Raw genomic sequence first — 21569 nt, forward strand, 5'->3', positions numbered from 1 at the left:
CTTGGCAGTGATTTTTTGGATTTAACACTGAAACACAGGCAACAAAAACAAAAATAGACAAATCAAAATTATATCAAATTAATATATATCAAAATTATTACATATCAAATTTATAACAAAATTTAAAACTTTTGTTCATCAAAGGACACAGTCAACAGAGTGAAAAGGCAATCTAAGAAATAGGAGAAAATATTTCAAACCCTATGTCCGATAAGTTTATATTTACATGGAATATATAAAGAACTCCTAAACTCAACAACAAAAAAATCAAATAACCCAATTTTTAAATACTTGAATAAACATTTGTCCAAAGATTAAATACAAATGGACAACAAACATATGAAAAGATGCTCAACAACACTAATCATAGGAAAATGCAAAACAAATCTACATAAAGATATCATCTCACATCCATTTCTTTTAAAAAAAAGAAAATAATAAGTTCTGGCAGGGATATAGAGAAAATGGAAACCTGTTGATGGGATTTTAAAATGGTGCATATTTGGAACACAGAAAACAGTACAGAGTTTCCTCAAAAAAAACCCCTAAGAATAGAATTATCATATGATCCATTAATCCTATGTCTGATTATATATCTAAAAGAATTGAAAGCAGGGTCTCAGAGAGATATTTGCATATAGTGTTGATAGCAGCACTATTCACAATATCCAATAGGTAGAAGCAACCCAAGTGTACACTGGTGACTGGATAAAGATAATGTAGTATATACATAAAATGGAGTATTATTCAGTCAAAAAACGGAAATCCTATCACATAGTACAACATGGCTGAAACTTGATGACATTATGCTAAGCAAAATAAGCAAGTCACCAAAAGACGAATACTGTATGATTCCACTTACATAAAGTACATAAGGAAGTCAAATCCACAGAAACAAAAGAATGGGTGGTTACCAGGAGCTAGGAGGTGGGGAAATGAGAAAAGGATTACCAGGAGCTAGGAGGTGGGAAAATGGGTACAGAGTTTCAGACTTGCAGAAAGTTTTGGAGATCTGTTTCACCACAACATGAATTATACTTAACACTACGGAATTGTACACTTAAAATGGTTAAGGTAGTAAATTTGGTGTTATGTGTTTTATCATAATTGAAAAATTACATTTTATGTAATTAGTTTTTATATAAGATGGCTTTTTCCTCAACAAAAAATATTTATTAAGCATATACTTTCTAATGAGTAACTAAAGGTAAAGGATACATCTCTTCTTATGTGATCACTTTTCCCTTTTTTGTTAGGCATATATGAAACCTGTAAAAATCAGCATCTTCAGTGGGTGTCAGATTCCAGGTGGAAGCAGTGTTTTTATATCAGCAATGAACTAGAGCCTTTTTCTCTTCTGTGTAAATCCCTGTTATCAAATGTGTCACAATGGAATGCTTTTAGAAACAGTAACACCGTATATTTGCTGATGAGCACAGCTTTCTCTTCAGAAAATGCTTCCTTGGAGGAAAGTGAAAAATCACCAGGGATAGGTAAAGTATTCAGTGTCTTAATCTAACTTCATTACATATGTGTATATATATTAACAAGTTATCAGTGTAGTTCAATATCTTATGAAAAAACTAAAGGGAGAAATGTAACTATATAATAAGCACTTGTTATTTAATGTAATTCTCATTCCACATTTTTCTCCATTTTGCTTTGCTTCCAGATTTTTGCCACAAAATACAATTATGTTACGCAAAACATGATCAGCCTTAGATATATTTCCTTTACTTTTACTTCTCTGGGATAGCCAGAAATGGAATTGTTGGTTCAAAAGTATAGTTATAGTTGCTTCCAAGTTGTCTTCCTTGAAAGTCCGTAATAACTTATATTTCCACCAGCAATATATGAGTGCTCCTTTTCAAAGAGTATTGATTCTTTTTAACTTTTACCAATCTGAAAAGTTTAAAGTCTTTAAAGTTATCTATCAAGTTTAGGTACTTCTTCAGATGTTTGCTTATTTACATACTTTGCCCATTTTCTACTCCATTGTTGATCTTATTTTTTGTCCATTTGTTAAGAATCCTATTAGTATAATGTTGTTATTATTCGGTGGGTCAGTTGTATCCAAATCATTGCGACCCTGTGGACTGCAGCACACCAGGCTTCCCTGTCCTTCACTATATCCTGGCTGCTGCTGCTGCTGCTAAGTCAATACAGTCATGTCCGACTCTGTGCGACCCCATAGACGGGAGCCCACAAGGCTCCCCCATCCCTGGAATTTTCCAGGCAAAAACACTGGAGTGGGAGCTTACTCAAACTCATGACCATTGAGTCAGTGATGCCATCCAACCATCTCATCTTCTGACGCCTCCTTCTCCTCCTGCCCTCAATCTTTCCCAGTTTCAGGATCTTTTGCAATGAGTCAGCTCTTCATATCAGACGACCAAAGTATTAGAGTTTCAGCTTCAGCATCAGTCCTTCCAATCTGGGTTGATTTCCTTTAGGATTGACTGGTTTGATCTCCTTGCAGTCCAAGGGATTCTCAAGAGTCTTCTCCAACACCACAGTTCAGAAGCATCAGTTCTTTGGCACCCAGCCTTCTTTATGATCCATCTCTCACACCTGTATATGACTACTGGGAAAACCATAGCTTTGACAATACAGACATTTGTTGACAAAGTGATGTCTCTGCTTTTTAATATGCTGTCTAGGTTTGTCATAGCGTTTCTTACAAGGAGCATGCGTCTTTTAATTTCATGGCTATAGTCACTATCCATAGTGATTTTGGAGCCCAGGAATATAAAATCTGTCACTATTTCCACTTTTTTCCCTTTGATTTGCCATGAAGTGATGGGACTGGATGCCGTGATCTTAATTTTTTAAATGTTGAGTTTTAAGCCAGCTTTTTCACTCTCCTCTTTCATCCTGGTCGAGAGGCTCTTTAGTTCCTCTTCACTTTCTACCACTAGAGTGGTACATATTTGAGGCTGTTCATCTTTCTTCTGGCAATCTTGATTCCAACTTGTGATTCATCCAGCCCATCATTTCACATGATGTACTCTGCATAAAAGTTAAATGAGCACGGTGACACTATACAGTCTTGTTCTCCATTCTGAATTTTGAACCAGTCAGTTGTTCCATGTCTGGTTCTAACTGTTGTTTCTTGACCTGCATACAGATTTCTCAGGAGGCAGCTAAGGTGGTCTGGTATTCCCATGTCTTGAAGAATTTTCCACAGTTTTTTGTGATCCACACAGTCAAAGGCTTTAATGTAGTCAATGAAGCAGTAGATGTTTTTCTGGAATCCCCTCGCTTTTTCTATGATCCAATGGATGTTGGCAATTTGATCTCTGGTTCCTCTGCCTTTCCTAAATCCAGCTTGTACGTCTGGAAGTTCTCAGTTCATGTAGTGTTGAAGCCTAACTTGAAGGATTTTGAGCATTACCTTGCTAGCATGTGAAATGAGTACAGTTATACAATAATAAAATTATTTACTTATAATTAATTAGCATAACATTGTATTAATTTTTGTTTTGTTAAAAATATTAAACAGCTCATTCAAATATTTTTCAAAATCTGTCATTGCTTATTGGATTTGTCTGTAATATCTATAACATACAAATGTTTAAATGTTTGTATAGTTAATTATGTCTGTCTTTTCTTTTATAATTTTTTAATTTCCAGTTCTGATTAAGAGGTTTTCTTCTTCCCTTAAAGTTTTCTCTCAGGTTCATTATTGTTTTATTTTGTTGCATTTTGCACTAATCTATCTTGGATTCATTTTTTATTATGCTGTAAGATAAGAGTCGATATCTCATTTAAAGGCACTCTTTACTGACTTTTTGTTAAGTGAAGATCTTTTACTTTGCAAGTAACCCCAAGTTTATCCATTTTTAACTAGATGTTCATGTCTTGTGGCCTTTTTAAGATCAACAGAATATATCTTATCTATTTTAAAAAGCTATGTCTCTTATCTAAGATGTATTTAAAGTTAGACTTTGAGGAAATAATGTAGAAATAAAAGACTGGTAGAAATGATAGCTGTATATGGAATAGATGGAAATGAAAACTAGAATTTTTCCCACCTTGCAAAAAAGTGTGATCCTGTGGTGACTGTATCAAGGGTAAGTGTGACTTTCTATCAAAGGTAAGAGGGGTCAAAATTTTAAAATATATTTTTATAATATTCAGCTTTTCAAAAATTTGAAAATCATTGCATTTCCATTTGGTCCTCATTTCTTATATCTGTTATAGGTAGATTCCGAACAGAAATCTCTAGCCTCTAGAGTTATTGTTTATATTTATTAGTTGTTAGTTTATATTCTGTTATATGAATAGAAATCTCTAACCTCTAGTTATCAATTTATAAACAATATATATTCAGGATCAGGTCATAAAATATCGGCTCTGCCCTTTGCTTCTCATTTCTTTTCCTTCTGTCATCCATCATCTTCTTCTAGTTCTCATTCTTCAACCATTTCACCAGAGACAAGTTGAAAGTTAAATCTACTTTAAGATATACCTCTTTTACAATATTAAAGATAGTTAGAGATGCCGGAAATCTCACAGAAATCTCACTTTAAAAGAAGTTAGCAGTGTTTTAAACAAAACCTCACAATTTTATAGTGAAAAAAAAAATCATTGTATTATCTTTTGGTGATCCAAAGTATTTTATTGTTAATCTCAGTTTCTCTAAATTTTATCTAGCTCAAGTTTTTAATGAAAATGAAGAAATATACACTTCTATAAATTTTCCCTGGGAGAAACTCACTCCATTTCAAAGACTTATTTTGGTAAGATGTGCTATGAGAAAATATTGATGTTTTAAATGTTTTGATGTTCTAAATGTTTTGAGCACTTTATCAGTAACTTAAACTCTTTAAATTTTAAACTTTTATGAGCAAAATATATAGATTTTGCAGCTAATATTTAATGAACATTGCTACTAGGGGAAAGCACTTACATTTCATTTTAATGTGTTCTTATGTGGTGGGAGTTCAATTAGAGTAACAAACATTCTTAGCGTCTTTCTGCACCCTTATTCATTCTTCCCTAGAAAGGAGGAAGGACTTGTCACACAGGTAATCTGAGAGATGAAATCAGTGTGCATGGCTTAGCCCTTCTCCCCTGTCCCTTTCAGCCTTCCTGCAAAAAGCATAATTTCTGCTCTGCTTCTCAATGCCATAAATTTTACAAGAACATACCAGGGATTTTTACGGAAAAGTCAAAGACTGCCCAGCACTGCTTGTGACAGAAAAGTCTGCTGAATTCTATGGTTTAGTATCAGGAAGTACACACACCTAAACCATATCCACCACCTTGGCCTGTATTGATAATAAAGGTGGTATTTTCCCTGATTCCTTTATTAGTCAATGCCTCAGAATCTGGCTATGAGGTTGGCAGGTTAGGGATGTGAATGGGTGTCATTTGTGAGCCCCTTAAAGTAAGTAAAGCTTAGCATGTACTCAGCAGTTTTCATAAATTATTTCATTTAATCTTCATAATCATCTTGGGGGTAGACATTATTATTTCCCCTTTTTATAGAATGCCTAATTGAGCCAGGACTGAAACTCAGACAATTTGACTCTGAAATCTGTGCTTTCACCAGTAACACCGTATTATACTTGCCAAAGTAGATTCTTTAAAGTAGATTTTTCTAAATTTGCCCTTATCACCTCTGTGAAGTTGCTTAGTCATGTCCGACTCTTTGCGACCCCATGGACTGTAGCCTACCAGGCTCCTCTGTCCATGGGATTTTCCAGGCAATAGTACTGAAGTGGATTGCCATTTCCTTCTCCAGGGGATCTTCCTGATCCAGGGATCGAACCCAGGCCTCTCGCATTGTAGACAGACGCTTTACCACCTGAGCCACCAGGGAAGCACTTATCACCTCAAACAATCTTTAATTTTCCACATTTAGCCTCTAGTTTGCTGCTGCTGCTAAGTTGCTTCAGTCGTGTCTGACTCTGCAACCCCATAGAGGGCAGCCCACCAGGCTCCCCCGTCCCTGGGATTCTCCAGGCAAGAACACTGGAGTGGGTTGCCATTTCCTTCTCCAATGCATGAAAGTGAAAAGTGAAAGTCAAGTCGCTCAGTCGTGTCGACTCTTCGCGACCCCATGGACTGCAGCCTACCAGGCTCCTCCGTCCATAGGATTTTCCAGGCAAGAGTACTGGAGTGGGGTGCCATTGCCTTCTCCAGCCTCTGGTTTAGACAGGAGGAAATCCCTCCTCTTATTTCCCTTTTACTCTAACTTCCTGAAAATGCCAGCCTGAACAGTGAATCATCTTTCTTTTGGTTTCTGCCTTAAATTTTATTTTTACATCACTTTAAAATTTACTCATGATGTTGCAGAAAAGGATTGCACCTGACTTACAGACATTTTTACTGGGCCTGTGGTTTTGTTTTCTCAATATTTCAAGTACAGTTTATCACAAAACAAGTGAATTTGAGTCTTTGGAGATCTTTCTTATAAAATTTCAAAATCTCCAATAAAGATAACCAAAATAGCAGAGACTATTTTAAATATTCTATATCCTTATATCTTAAAGTGAGTTGTTTCCTTTCCAACTTTTTATTGTAGCGGCATACATTCATTATTTCATTTACTCCTGATAATAATCCCTCTTAAGTTTATTTAAATATAAAATTCTGTGGCAGTAAGTACATTTACAGGATTGTGAAAACTCACCACTAGCCACTTTTAGAAATTTTTATCATCCCAGACACTGTACCAAAAAATTCCCCATTATTTCCTCCCATTAGACCATGGCAACCACCATTCTACTTTCTGTCTCTCTGAACTTGCCTATTCTGTTGTTATTTTTTTTCAGTCATTAAGGCATGTCCAGCTCTTTACAACCCCACAAACTTCAGCACACCAGATTCCTGTCCTTCACTATCTTCCCAAGTTTGCTTAAATTCATGCCCATTGAGTCAGTGGTGCTATCTAACCATCTCACTCTCTGCCACCTCCTTCTCCTTTTGCTTTCTATCTTTTCCAACATCAGGGTCTTTTCCAATGAGTTGGCTCTTCACATCAGGTGACCAAAGTATTGGAGCTTCAGTATCAGTCCTGCCAATGAATAGTCAGGGTTGATTTCCTTTAGGATTGACTGGTTTGATCTCCTTGCAGTCCAAGGGACTCTCAAGAGTCTTCTCCAGCACCACAACTCCAAAACATCGATTTTCAGCACTTAGCTGTCTTTATGGTTCCACTCTCACATCTGTACATGACTACCAGAAAACCATAGCTTTGACTATATGGACCTTTGTCAGCAAAGTAATGTCTCTGCTTTTTAATACACTGTCTAGTTTTGCCATAGCTTTTCTTACGAGGAGCAAACATTTTTTAATTTCATGGCTGCAGTCACTGTCCACAGTGATTTTGGAGTCCAAGGAAATAAAATCTGTCACTGCATCCACTTTTTCCCTTTCTATTTGCCATGAAGTGATGGGCCCGGATGCCATTATCTTAGTTTTTGAATGCTGAGTTTTAAGCCAGCTTTTTCACTCTCCTCTTTTACCCTCATCAAGAGGCTCTTTAGTTCCTCTTCCCTCTCTGCCATTAGAGTTGTATCATCTGCATATCTTAGGTTGTTGGTATTTCTCCCAGAAATCTTGATTCCAGCTTGTGATTCATCCTGCCTGGCATTTCACATGATGTACTCTGCATAAAAGTTAAATAAGCATGGAGTGACAATATACAGCCTTGACCTACTTCTTTCCCAGTTTTGAATCAGTCTGTTGTTCCATGTCCAACAGGTTCTCTGGAGGAAGATAAGGTGGCCAGGTATTCCCATCTCTTTAAGAATTTTCCACGGTTTTTTGTGATCCACACAGTCAAAGGCTTTAGTGTAGTCAATGAAGCAGTAGATGTTTTTCTGGAATCCCCTTGCTTTCTCTATGATCCAGCAAATGTTGGCAATTTGATCTCTGGTTTCTCTGCCTTTTCTAAATCCACCTTGTACATCTGGAATTTCTCAGTTGAAGCCTAGTTTGAAGGATTTAGAGCATAACCTTACTAACATGTAAAATGAGTTCAATTGTACAGTAGTTTGAACATTCTTTGGCACTGCCTTTCTTTGGGATTGGAATGAATACTGATCTGGATCACAGCCTTGTCGTGGCAAAGGGGCTTGCATAACTCTAGGAAGTTATGAGCCATGCCTTGCAGAGCCACCCAAGACAGACAGGTCATAGTGAAGAGTTCTGACCAAACATAGTTCACTGGAGAAGGGAATGGCAAACCACTCTAGTATTCTTGCAGCGAGAACCCCATGAACAGTATGCCTATTATAGATGCTTCATATAAGTAGAATCATGCAACATTTATCTTTTTGTGTCTGACTTATTTCATTTAATGTCTTCAAGTTTCATCCATGTTGTAGCATGTGTCAGAATTTTTTCAAAGCTGAATACTATTGCATTGTATCCATATGCCACATTTTGTTTATCTATTCATCCGTCCATGGACACTTGGGTTGTTTCCACCTTTTGGCTGTTGCAAGTGATGCTGCTGGAACATTGGTATATACATTTGTGTTTTTTTGTTTTTATTTTTGTTTGGGTTTTGTTTTTTCTTCTTTTGAGCCAAAATTTTCGTATTGAGAAATTTGACATAAAAATCCAGATTTCCAGCATTTATTAAAAAATTAGAAGATCAGCTAATACTTGACCCACAATCATCCATAGCAATAGCTAGAGCTGAGTACTCTCTGCCCTTTTGGAGCAGTGTATCATAGTCTTCACTGCTCCCAATTATTTCCTGACACTGAAGTTGAATGCTATTCACCATTTAATATTATATTTGCATAACTTTTTATTATACAGGAGAATTATTTTTCTTCAGCCCAACCCACTTCTCCAGTTTATGTTATCCACCTGAAAACTTTAGACAGATTGATTCCTCTACTCTGTATGTGGATTATTGATGCAATTATGATATTAAGATGTATTTAAGCTATATTAACTGAAAAATGCATAATACTTAACAGTCTGTATAGTAAAAACTCCATTTGTGGGGTTAGAGAGATAGTCATGTGTATGTAGAAAATATAAAGAACAACAAGAAACAAATAATGGTTATCTAGGAAATAGGTTCTTCATATTTCAGTTTATACTTTTTTTGAAACTTTGTGTAACAAGTTATATAGCAAGTATTATTTGAATTTTATGTAACAAGTGTGTATTACCTTAACAAAATTAACTAGATTTTAAAACCCATGCTACATTACTCTCCCCCATTAAGCTCCAAGTGGTTTTAGTTTATCACTAGCAACTTTATGAGTATAGTCACCCTGTTTACCAAACTGAGGTGCTGGGAACCAGCACAGGAGATCCCACCCATGACAAGGTCATGTGGAGAGGCCTGACGGGCAAGGCAAGTCAGGTCTCAAGGGGTCCTCTGTCTGAGCATCTACCCCGAAACCAAAATCTGTCTGTTTACTGTCTGCTATACTATACTCTTCTGACATAACAGGGGGCTATCCCCAAAAGAGTTAATTCAGAGCTCCAGTTAACAGTCTCCTGGATATAAAAAGAATGTCTCGGTTTAAACCCTTCTGATGGCTTTCTAACTTACCTGACCAGCCCCCCAACCATGAGAGGCATGAAACTTAAAACATCTTAAAGATATAGGGCCTTTTAGAGTTAAGAATTAGTTTGGTGAAGAGTTTGTTGAGTTAATGTTTGCTACCAGGCCTCCATATCCTTTATCTTTTAGGCACCTGGGAGGATATTAATCAATGTAATCGGGATGCAGAAATAGGAATATAGTAGTTTTGATGTTAGCAATACTAGAATTTTGAGTTAATTAATTTTCTCTTTGTTTAAAATCACAGTATTCCTTTTTCCTTGTTATAAATTGTTGTGTCCTTGCTATGTAAGAATGTAACTTTATTTAGTGCTTTCTGAGAGTGGCACCAGACTTTGGGAAGAACAACACTATTACCCTTATCAGAAAAGGGCTGTAAAATGCTAATTGGCCTTCTGGCCAGAAGATGATGTAAATCACCTAAGACTTGTCTATACAACTAGGTATGCAGAGAGAAAGCCCGGTCTCAATAAGAGTCAGGGCTGCTGACACTGCATAATTTTGTATTATCCATTGATTTCTATGTACAAAAAAAAGTATAAAAGGCCTCTCTGGACAATAGAGGATGGGCAAGTCACTGAAAAGACTGGTTTCCCCTGTGTCTTCTTTACTCTATTTTCAGGCTAAATTCCCATCTGAAGCGTGGAGGCTCTCCGAGTCTACTTACTTGCCCTGGCTTTTAAGATCCACGCGAGAGGGAGCCTAAGGTGGGGCACCCCCCGCTTTCAAGTGGGCGCCAGTGGCCTAACATAGACGGTGCAAGTTCCTTGTCTTGGAACTTTATTAGTTCTCCACGTAAAGCAAGTTATTCAGCCTCTTTTCTCCACTAAATTTCTCACTATGCTATTCTTTCCTAATCTCTCTTTTATATTTCTAAATAAGTAAGTTTTTCCTCACCTACTCTGTCTCCCCTTCAAATTACCCTGGGGCAGGACCCCAGCACTCAGAGTCAGAAGACATGGTCCAATAAAATGTTAAGTGTATGTATAGGGATATTGAGTTTAAATATTTGAAACCGGGTCTGACCTCTAAGAGTCAGAAATTGAGATTGCCACTTATAAGATTTAGAATATGCTAGGGAGAAGACTCGACATGACTGAGCAAATTTCCTTTCACTTTTCACTTTCATGCATTGGAGAAGGAAATGGCAACCCACTCCAGTGTTCTTGCCTGGAGAATCCCAGGGATGGTGGAGCCTGGTGGGCTGCCATTTATGGGGTCGCACAAAGTCTGACAGGACTGAAGCTACTACTTAGCAGCAGCAGCAGCAGGGAGAAGACTCAACCTAGAGAAGAATGATATCATGGAGCTCCAAAGAGGCAAGGACTTTGTCCAGTTTATGCACTTCCTTCCATTTATATAACCCATTGGATAGAAAAGAGGGGGAAAGATGACAATGAGGAGATATGGACATGGGGAAATTTTTCAGAACTATATGTAGCTTCTTAGAAAAGAGCTAATAAAATTTATTTCAATGGAACCCATTTCTTCAAACTTCTCTTTCTCTCCCACTACCCCCCTCCAAAATTTCTTGGGGTTAAAAATTACACAAGTGGAGAAATTTAATAAATGTTTGCTTGATTAATAAAATAAGGAAGGAACCAGCAGTATGATGGTGACAAAAGATGACAATCACATTGGGGAGACAGATTCTTAGCAGTGATGGACCACAACTAATGGTGTTTCACTTGGTTGATCCTCACACTTTCATAACTGGAAATACTGGGTGAACTCTGCTGTTAGACCCCAGATTCTGTGTGCTGCCAATTTTCATGTTTAAAAATACTTATGTTGCAATTAATTAAAAATTTGAGATTAATTTTTCCAAAGGATACAGAAAAGAGCAAACTCAACATAATGAGTTTAAATTAGGTGTTCTTTTAAATATGTGAACTTGCCAATAGTTGATGGTTTTTGACAATGACCCATGGTTCAATCTAGTACCTCCACACAGACTCACAGACACATACAGTTTTAATATTGCCTAAAATGATGGAGTCTCTGAAAATGCTCAGCACAAAATGTATGATCTTTCTGTAAAGAAATAGCACATAAGTGATTAGCTTAAAGCAGTTTTCATGGAAAATGTCTGAAATTTGCAATGATTTCCAATGGATGAATTTCTATTTACCACCTGTATACTGTTTGCAAAACTTTTTAGTCCCTCTACAGTTCTCTGCAGATGTGTGCTCAGCTTGTTTAAACACACAAATATTGTGCTGTTGATTTTCATTTCATTAATGGAAGAGCTAGTACTTTTCCAACTATGCTATCCTGGATTTTCATCTTCTAATACCATGGGGTTTTTTCTTGCTCTAGATATGTACAGCAGAGGAGGAAAAAACCCAGGGGCAAGGTCTCTTTTTGCAGAGTCAGGGACCTTCACTTGGATTTGCACGTACAAAGTAAGATCACAGAGTGTGAAAGATAGAGGCACCAGATACCCTGGCATCTAGCAAGGACCATAGCATGGTCAAGAGCAATGGTGGGAGCACTCCCCTCCCCATCAAATTCTCCCAACACAAGGAACACCACAAAACTTTTGAAGGGCAACCTAAATACTGAATACTTCTTAGTTTGTTTCCTCTTACCACAGGGAAAGATATTCCCTTGGGTAGTTTTTAAAGTTACTTATCTCTCATGGTTTCTTTCTTAGATAAAAATTCTTAGACCAGAACATTTAAAGAGTTCTGTGGAAAGGTTTATAACTGAAAAAATAGGAAATGAATATATTCACAGCACTGGAACCAGTTTGAAGGAATCGTATGAAGAATCCAATGCCAGAACTCCACTGATACTTATTCACTCCCATGGTAAGCTACTTGTGAACAGTTAAGATGACATGATGATGTTTTTCTTTTTTTAATACAAATTTATTTATTTTAATTGGAGGTTAATTACTTTACAATATTGTATTGGTTTTGCCATACATCAACATGAATCCACCACAGGTATACACGTGTAGAGAAGTAGGTTCTGGGTCAGGGTGTTCTGTGTTTAAAATATTTCCCTATTCTTAAATATTTGGGGAAATTGTCCTATTCTTAAATATCTTAAAGAATTGAGCTTCCCTAGTGGCTCAGATGGTAAAGCATCAGCCTGCAATGTGGGAGACCCAGGTTCCATCCTTGGGTCAGGAAGATCCCCTGGAGAAGGAAATGGCAACCCACTTCAGTACTCTTGCCTGGAAAACTCCATGGATGGGGGGAGCCTGGTAGGCTACAGTCCATGGGGTCGCAAAGATTTGGACATGACTGAGTGACTTCACTACAAAACTGTAAACTATATTAAGAATGAATCTTTCAAACAGATTCACAGATATAGAGAACAAACTAGTGGATACCAGTGGAGAGAATGAAGAGAGGAGCGCCAAGCTGGAGTAGAGGATTGGGAGGTACAGACTACAAGGTGTAAAATAAATAAGCTACAAGGATATACTGTACATCAGAGGGAATACAAACAGTATTTTATGATAACTATAAATGAACTATAACCTTTAAGAATTATGACTCACTCTGTTATACATCTAAAAGTTATTTACATCATTATTGTACATCAACTATATCTCAATTTAAAAAAATAAGCAAGTAAAGCAATAGCACATTAAAAAAAAAATGACTAAAAATGTAAAAGAACAAAGAAAACTGAGTTGTCCCAGATTCATGAATATGGAAAAACTTATCAGCGCTAGTTTTGTATGCAGAAAATACCTCCCAAACACACATATTATTGATATGAAATTTGGGATTACCCTTGCTTTATTAACAATTTTAATTCCCATTGACCTGTGAAAAAATGTCATAAAATTATCAGAAATACCTCTGTTGATTGTATGCTTGTGTGCTTCAAGACTTCAAATGCATTTTTTTCTTTATCTTGTCTTTGCTCTACAGACCCTAAGCAAAATATTTTCTCCTAAGCAAAATACTTTCTTCATTTATTTTCTGCTTTTCATTACCTTCAAATCAAACATGTCTTTAGAACTCACCATTTTCAAACTTTGATTCTATTAGGAAAAGCCTTGTTCAAAGTGCCCCCATGTAGAGGCTTTCTCATCTGAAACTTTTCCATGTGAAGCAGCTGGCTATATGCTTGACACACTCATAACAGTGCTGTCTATTTCTTGAAAACTTAGCCTGACGTGGCAGCCAGGGCTGTGGCCATCACATCTATGTTCCAAACATCTGTCACCCTGTTAGACTGGGCTTGACATGTACACACTACATATAATAAAACAGATAACTAATAAAGAACCTACTGTGTAGCACAGGAAACTGTACTCAGTATTCTGTAATGACCTATATGGGACCAAATGGGAAAAAAGAGTGGCTATATACTATATATGTATAAGTAATTCACTTAGCTGTACAGAATGGAAGATAGCACAACATTTAAAAAACTTTGCTGCCAAAGCTTTTTCACAAAACATAAGATGCTCATATCTAGCTGCATGAAAGGCTAAAAATGAAGTATTTTAGCTAGGCACATGGCCATTTGGAATAACACCAGGGTTCAGCTATAGAGGAGGAAGGGACAAGTAAGTGCTGGAGAAAACAACCCACAAACCTGCTACTGCTGTAATAAATAGTATCATCCCATCTGTCACCCCATTAGATTGAGTTTGACATATACACATTGTATATAATAAAATATATAACTAATAAAGAACCTACTGTGTAGCACAGGGAACTCTACTCAATACTCTGTAATGACTTAAATGGGAATAAAATCTAAAAAATGGCTATGTATATGCATATACATATATGTGTGTGTATATATATATATATAAGTGACTCACTTTGATGTACAGCAGAAACTAACACAGCATTGTAAATCAACTATACTCCAATGAAAATTAATTTTGCAAAAAAGAAAATAGAAGAGCCAAAATTTGAGCTCTACCTTCTGATTTAAAAGACTAGTCTTTCCATTATGTGTAGACCCTTTCACACTGCCACTTAATAAATGCTAGAATGTATTTTTAAAAGGGATTAAATGACTTTACAACAGTATGTACCTTTCCATGTTGTTTTACAGGAATCGACCTCACCAATACTCTCCTGAAATTTGCACAAGAGTTAATGGGAACAACCAATCATGTGACCATGATTTCTTTGGGTCGTGGCCAGGCAGCTAAAGCAGAAGCCCTCATAGTTAAGGCCCTAACCAACACAGAGCAATGGGTCTTCCTGCAGAACTGCCATCTTGCAGCATCATTTATGCCAAGGCTCTGCACTATTGTAGAATCGTAAGAGTTTTACATTTATTTGTAAGGGCTTCCCAGGTGGCTCAGTGGTAAAGAGTCCACCAGCCAATGCAGTAACTATAGGATCCTTAGGTTCAATCCCTGAGTCGGGAAGATCCCCTGGAGAAGGAAATAGCAACCCACTCCAGTATTCTTGCCTGGAAAATCCCATGTTCACAGGGGCCTGATGGGCTACAGTCCATTGGGTGGCAAAAAGTCAGACATGACCGAGCAACTGAGCCCCCGTTCACACATAAGGGATCAGATTATTATCAAAACAATGAGCTAAAACTGGAAATGGCAATATACAACTCTGCTTAAACAGTGATAAAATAAAGTGTTAGGCCACTCAGAGGTAACTCAGGCTATTTTATGACGGTTCTTTTTTCTGCAAGAACTTGAAAGCTACACTAGGAATATATCACTTTTTATTAGAATAAAAGACCTCTTTAATTTTTACTTTCCATCCAGTTTATCAGTTTCTCTTTCTCCCCTTCTCAAACTCTCAATAGACATACACTTGTACATACACATGTATATAGAAATGTACATGTGGCATAGTTTATAATATCCTATTGCTTCCACACAGCAGAATATAATATCCATATTTCCCAGGTGGTGCTAGTGGTAAAGAACCTGCCTACCAATGCAGGAGAATTAAGAGTCATGGGTTCGATCCCTGGGTCAGGAAGATCCCCGAGAAGAGGATATGGCAACCCACTCCAGTATTCCTGCCTGGAGAATCCCGTGGACAGAGAAGCTTGGCAGACTACAGTCTGTAGGCTTGCAAAGAGTTAGACTCAAGTGAAACAACAAGCACAGCATCCATAATTTCAGTGATAATTTTCTTTACGGGCTGTATTTGGTACCTATTCTGACTTACTCTAGTTCAACCCACTGGCTGTTTTCTTCCAAAGTACTTGCTGACTCAAACAAAAATTCCCATAGGATCAGCCTTCTTCTTTGCAGTGAAAGTATTTGGGAATAGAATGCTCTAACTTTGCTTGAAGAATTAGCAAAGTGTTGAGTTAGTAAAGTTTTAACAAATTGTATTCAATAGCTTTTTCCCCAGATTTGCATTTTTGTCTGCTTTACTGAGTATGGCCAATACTGTATCTAAAAGTGCCTTTAAATGAGGGTCTCTGCTTCTTCATGCTGTTATTCTTCTGCTGTGAGCATCCACAAGGGAATTATGAAACCAAAATGCAGCTGTCTGGCTTAAATTTCTAAAACCTTTACTAATATTATGCATTCTGTTCTCAAACTATTATTCTTTAAGCAGTTTAAAAACTATTTCCTAATTTCACTTTTTCACATTTGTTTCATTACTTGAATCAGAAGATGAAGATTACTTAATTATATGATTTCAATAGATGCAAACTCTGAAATATGACACAATAATTTCCACTAGATTTTTTATTATTAATTCAAAAAAATATTTGTAGGAAACCTACTATTTGCCAAAAATCATTTTAGAGACTAAGGATACAGCATGGACCAGATAGTCATTGTATCAGCTTTCAAAAAGTGTATTAAGACAGAAAAAAGCAATAGAATGGCTGATAGTATTGTATCATTTTTTAAAAAAAAATTAATAAAATGCTCTTCAGAACAGTTTCAAAAGCTTAATAAGAGTAATTGACAATCATTAAAAGTATGCTATATAACCAGTTGTCTGAGGAGGCCTTACAGATAGCTGAGAAAAGATGAGAAGCAAAAGGCAAAGGAGAAAAGGAAAGATATACCCATTTGAATGGGTTCCAAAGAGTTCCAAAGAATAGCAAGGAGAGATAAGAAAGCCTTCCCCAGTGATCAATGCAAAGAAATAGAGGAAAACAAAAGAATGAGAAAGACTAGAGATCTCTTCAAGAAAATTAGAGATATCAAGGGAATATTTCTTGCAAAGATGGGCACAATAAAGGACAGAAACAGTATGGACCTAGCAGAGGCAGAAAATATTAAGAAGATGTGGCAAGAGTACATAGAACTATACAAAAAAGATCTTACTGACCCAGATAACCACGATGGTGTCATCACTCACCTAAAGCCAAGATATCTTAGAATGTGAAGTCAAGTGGGCCTTAGGAAGCATCACTATGAACAAAGCTAGTGGAAGAATGGAATTCCAGTTGAGCTATTTCAAATCCTAAAAGATGATGCTGTGAAAGTGCTACAGTCAATATGCCAGCAAATTTGGAAAACTCAGCAGTGGCCACAGGACTGGAAAAGGTCAGCTTTCATTCCAGTCCAAAAGAATGACAATTCCAAAGAATGTTCAAACTACTACACAATTACACTCATCTCACATGCTAGCAAAGTAATGCTCAAAATTCTCCAAGTGATGCTTCAGCGGTATGTGAAACGAGAACTTCCAGATATTCAAGCTAGATTTAGAAAAGGCAGAGGAACCAGAGATCAAATTGTCAACATCTGTTGGATCACTGAAAAAGCAAGAGAGTTCTAGAAAAACATCTACGCCTGCTCTATTGACTATGCTAAAGCCTTTGGCTGTGTGGATCACAACAAACTGGAAAATTCTTAAAGAGATGGGAATACCACCTGACCTGCCTCTGGAGAAATCTGTATGCAGGCCAAGAAGCAACAGTTAGAACCAGATGTGGAACAATGGACTGGTTCCAAATAGGGAAAGGAATATCCCAAGGCTGTATATTATCACCCTGCTTATTTAATTTATATGCAGAGTACATCATGTGAAATCCCAGGCTGGATGAAGCACAAGCGGAAATCAAGATTACCAGGAGAAATATCAATAACCTCAGATATGCAGATGACACCACCCTTATGGCAGAAAGTGAAGATGAACTAAAGAGCTTCTTGATGAAAGTGAAAGAGGAAGGTGAAACAGCTGGCTTAAAACTCAACATTCAGAAAACGAAGACCATGGCATCCAGTCCCATCACTTCATGGCAAATGGATGGGGAAATAATGGAAACAGTGACAGACTTTTATTTTCCTGGGCTCCAAAATCACTGCAGATGGTGACTGCAGCCATGGAATTAAAAGACGCTTGCTCCTTGGAAAAAAAGCTATGACCAACCTAGACAGCATATTAAAAAGCAGAGACATCACTTTGCCGACAAAGGTCTGTGTAGTCAAAGCTATGGTTTTTCCATAGTCATGTATGAATGTGAGAGTTGGACTATAAGGAAGGCTGAGTGCTGAAGAATTGATGCTTTTGAACTGTGGTGTTGGAGAAGACTCTTGAGAGTCCCTTGGACTGCAAGGAGATCTAACCAGTCCATCCTAAAGGAGATCAATCCTGAATATTCGTTGGAAAGACTGATGCTGAAGCTCCGATACTCTGGCCACCTGGTGTGAAGAACTGACTCATTGAAAAAGATCCTGATGCTGGGAAAGAGTGAAGGCAGGAGGAGCAGGGGACAGCAGAGGATGAGATGGTTGGATGGTATCACCATCTCTATAGACATGTGTTTGAGCAAGCTCCAGGACTTGGTGACGGACAGGGAAGCCTGGCATGCTGCAGTCCATGGGCTTGGAAAGAGTCCAACATGACTGAGCAACTGAACTGATATAACTGATACTGATACTGATACAACCAGAGGATGATCAAGGGAAATTAATACTTCTTTATCAAATTAAGCCTTTAAATATTTATTACTAGTACCCTAGTATCCCACACAGAGAGAGGAAAAGGTGAAAAGGTTTTCTTAAATTTAGGAATTAAAGGAGTACATTCACAATATATCACCAGGAGGGAAAATAGAAGGCTACAAATTGCAGCCTGTACAGTACATGTATGTACAGTATATATAATATTTTTATTTTTAAAATGAAATAGAGAATCAACGAGGGAAAAAATGAAAAATACTATACTTCATCAGAGTTCAGATTTTATTTCTCTGTTTTGTTTGGTGTACTTTTGCTTTTGTTGTTCTGGGTTTTTTATATTTATTTGTCTCTTTACTTTGGCTGCACTGGGTCTTAGTTGTGGCATGTGGGATCTTCGCTTTGGCTTCTGGACTCTTAGTTGCAGCTCCCTGGATCTAGTTCCCCAACCACAAGAATCAAACCTGGGCCCCCTACGTTGGGAGTATGGAGTCTTAGCCACTGAACCACCAGGAAAGTCCCTTGGTTTGTTTTTTAAATTAAAATAATTTCAGACTTGCAGAGAAAATGCTGCTGTAGCCATACGTTCCTGGAAACAAACTCACTCAGAAGGACAATGCAGATAGTGGAGTGCAGTTTATTTCACCGGCGGGCCCAAGGCAGAGTCTCCTCTTAGCCAGTTTTTGTGAAAACCTTATATACCCTAAGTGTACTTGCTCAAAACCACCTCCCCAAATTCCTTGAAACTAGTCTGGACAAGGTAAAAGAGAGATACGAAGTTAATCCATGATTCATGTGTCACAAGACTAGATAAACAGTGGATATTTATCAATAGCCCTGTGGTCATATCCCGATAAACATAATGGAATTTACCACTTTGCCCTGTTACAGAGATAATGAGCATATTCTTTTAGGCAATGGAAAGTCCAAGTCCAAGTCCTGAGGCTCTTTTATCCTGGTATGCCATTTCTAGAGACTCCAGGCACAAAGTTCAGAGTCCATTGGGAGGGTGACCGTGCCTGTAGCCTAACGTTCGCAGCCTGGCCTAAGATGGAGTCCAGCTCTGTCTGTTTCCTCCTTCAATGCAAGAATGATCCAAAAACTCTCCTCTACTGTTAACCTCTTTTCCTCATTTACCCTATCATTTGTTTATATGTACATATGTGTGTATGTGTGTATGACATTTTTTAAATCCTTTGAAAGTTAAGTTCAGTGTCAAGGCAGACATAACGCCATTTGACCTCCAAGTACTGTAGTGTGTCTGTGTCTGTGTTAGTCGCTCAGTTGAGTCTGACTCTTTGTGACCCCATGAACTGAGGACCTCAAGAGAACTTGAGGACTTGAGGTCCTCTGTCCGTAAAACTATCCAGGCAATACTGGAGTGGGTAGCCATTCCCTTCTCCAGGGGATCTTCCTGACCCAGGGATCAAACCTAGGTCTCCTGCATTGCAGGCAAATTCTTTACCCGATTATCTAATCAATAGAACTTAGTCATATCTAGGTTGTTATCCCAATAATATCTATTATTGCAAAAGAAGAAAAATGTTAGGTCCAGATTCCGACTCAGGATTTCACACTGCATTCAACTATCATGTCTCTTAGTTTTCCTTTGTTCTAGAATAGTTCCTTAGAGTGTTTTTGTCTTCTACAACTTGGACATTTTCTGAAAAGTACAAGCCAGTCATTCTATAAACTGTCCATCAGTTTGGGTTTGTCTGCTATTTTCTCATGGTTAGAGTTACTTTATGCAGTATTGCAGGAATACCCCAGAAGTGTTGTTGAATCTTTCTTTGTACATCATAGCAAGAAGTAACTGATGTCAATCTGTTCCCACTACTGGTGACATTTTTCATTTTGATTATTTAATTAAAGTGGTATCTACTAACTGTAGAGACGCATCTCAAACTTTTCCTTACTACTTTTAACTTCCAGTGATAATTTTTGGGTGAATAATTACTAGACTATTTGCCAAATGGTAACTTTCTGACTCCATAATTTCTTCTAAATTTTAAATTAAATTCTACTATTAGGAGATTTTCTCCTCCCTATCTATTTATTCATTTGTTTACTTACATCAACATAGACTCATGGATTTCTATTTGATTCAGTGGATTATAATCTGTTACTGTGAATGTTTATTATGATGTTCAGTTGTGCCAGATTTGACCAATGGAACTCTGGTTTTTATTTTGTTCTTAATTTTTCATTTTTTCCAAGTTTTTTGCAATGAAGCTAGATCATTTTTGTATGTAAGTGAGGGAAGACTACCTTTTCAAAATGGGAATTAATGGATCTTACACAAATTCTTATGCAATATAGAAGTTCTTATGGTTGATTATTAAAGTGATTTCTAAGGCCATTTTATCACTAAAACAACTATGATTCTTAGAACATATTGATTTCATTAAAACTTTTCACATTAAAATATTTATAAATGTTTTCTTTTTACAGATTTAATAGTCCAGATGTGACAGTAGAGCCTAAGTTCAGGCTATGGTTAAGCTCAAAATCAGACAGTTCTTTCCCAATTCCTATCCTTCAAAAGAGTTTAAAGGTAAGGGCAATGTATAACAGATACTAATATTGACTCTGCAGCACTGTTTGAATGTAAATTATCTTGTATTCATGATTCTGAATTAAGAAGAGAGTGCTAATTCTAGTATGCTAAATCTTCCCAGTGCTCAGCCTTACATTGTGGACCAGAAAGGATGCAAAAGTATAAACAAGATCCCTGCTTTCAAGGGATTGGACAGTTTAAATGTTTGTTTTCTCAAACAAGGATGCTTAGACTTCCAAGTCCCATAAACCAGAAGATAGAGTAAAGAATTTGGGTCCTTCCTTGCCTTTTGCTTCTCTAGCTTTTTCCTGTCTCTGGTCCCCCTAACTCTTTCACAATTTGTTATTAATTCCCTGAAAAGGGTCTGGCAAAAAGCAGGTTGAAACTATTGACTAAAAAGTCCTATTTTAAAATTATCTGTGACTTCTACTCATATCCACCATTAAGTTTGAATAAATACTAAGAGTTGGGTCAATTCTGGTAAACAAGTGTCCAGCTGACCAAAAGATGGAGTCCTAATAGCAAGGAAGACTGACCAGCGGCACAGGCAGAACGCATGCCCAGATAAGCAAACACATGCACCCTTCCAAGTTTACCAGTTAGTCTGAAGACAGAGGAAATGGGGCGGATGGGCA

At 37.2% G+C, this 21569-nt stretch overlaps 1 protein-coding gene across 1 annotated transcript in view; it reads left to right on the top strand.

Moving 5' to 3' along the window:
• The window catches only part of LOC138090212 (dynein axonemal heavy chain 14-like), a 301641-nt gene that overhangs the window by 240119 nt on the left and 39953 nt on the right, over positions 1-21569 (top strand). The window contains exons 63-67 of the mRNA XM_068985722.1: positions 1257-1493; positions 4657-4742; positions 12201-12357; positions 14582-14792; positions 20829-20931. Of these exons, the coding sequence (XP_068841823.1) occupies positions 1257-1493; positions 4657-4742; positions 12201-12357; positions 14582-14792; positions 20829-20931 (794 nt within the window). The remainder of the gene's footprint in view (positions 1-1256; positions 1494-4656; positions 4743-12200; positions 12358-14581; positions 14793-20828; positions 20932-21569) is intronic.

The sequence above is a fragment of the Capricornis sumatraensis genome, chromosome 14 (assembly GCF_032405125.1).
Source record: "Capricornis sumatraensis isolate serow.1 chromosome 14, serow.2, whole genome shotgun sequence".
Taxonomy (NCBI): Eukaryota; Metazoa; Chordata; class Mammalia; order Artiodactyla; family Bovidae; genus Capricornis; species Capricornis sumatraensis.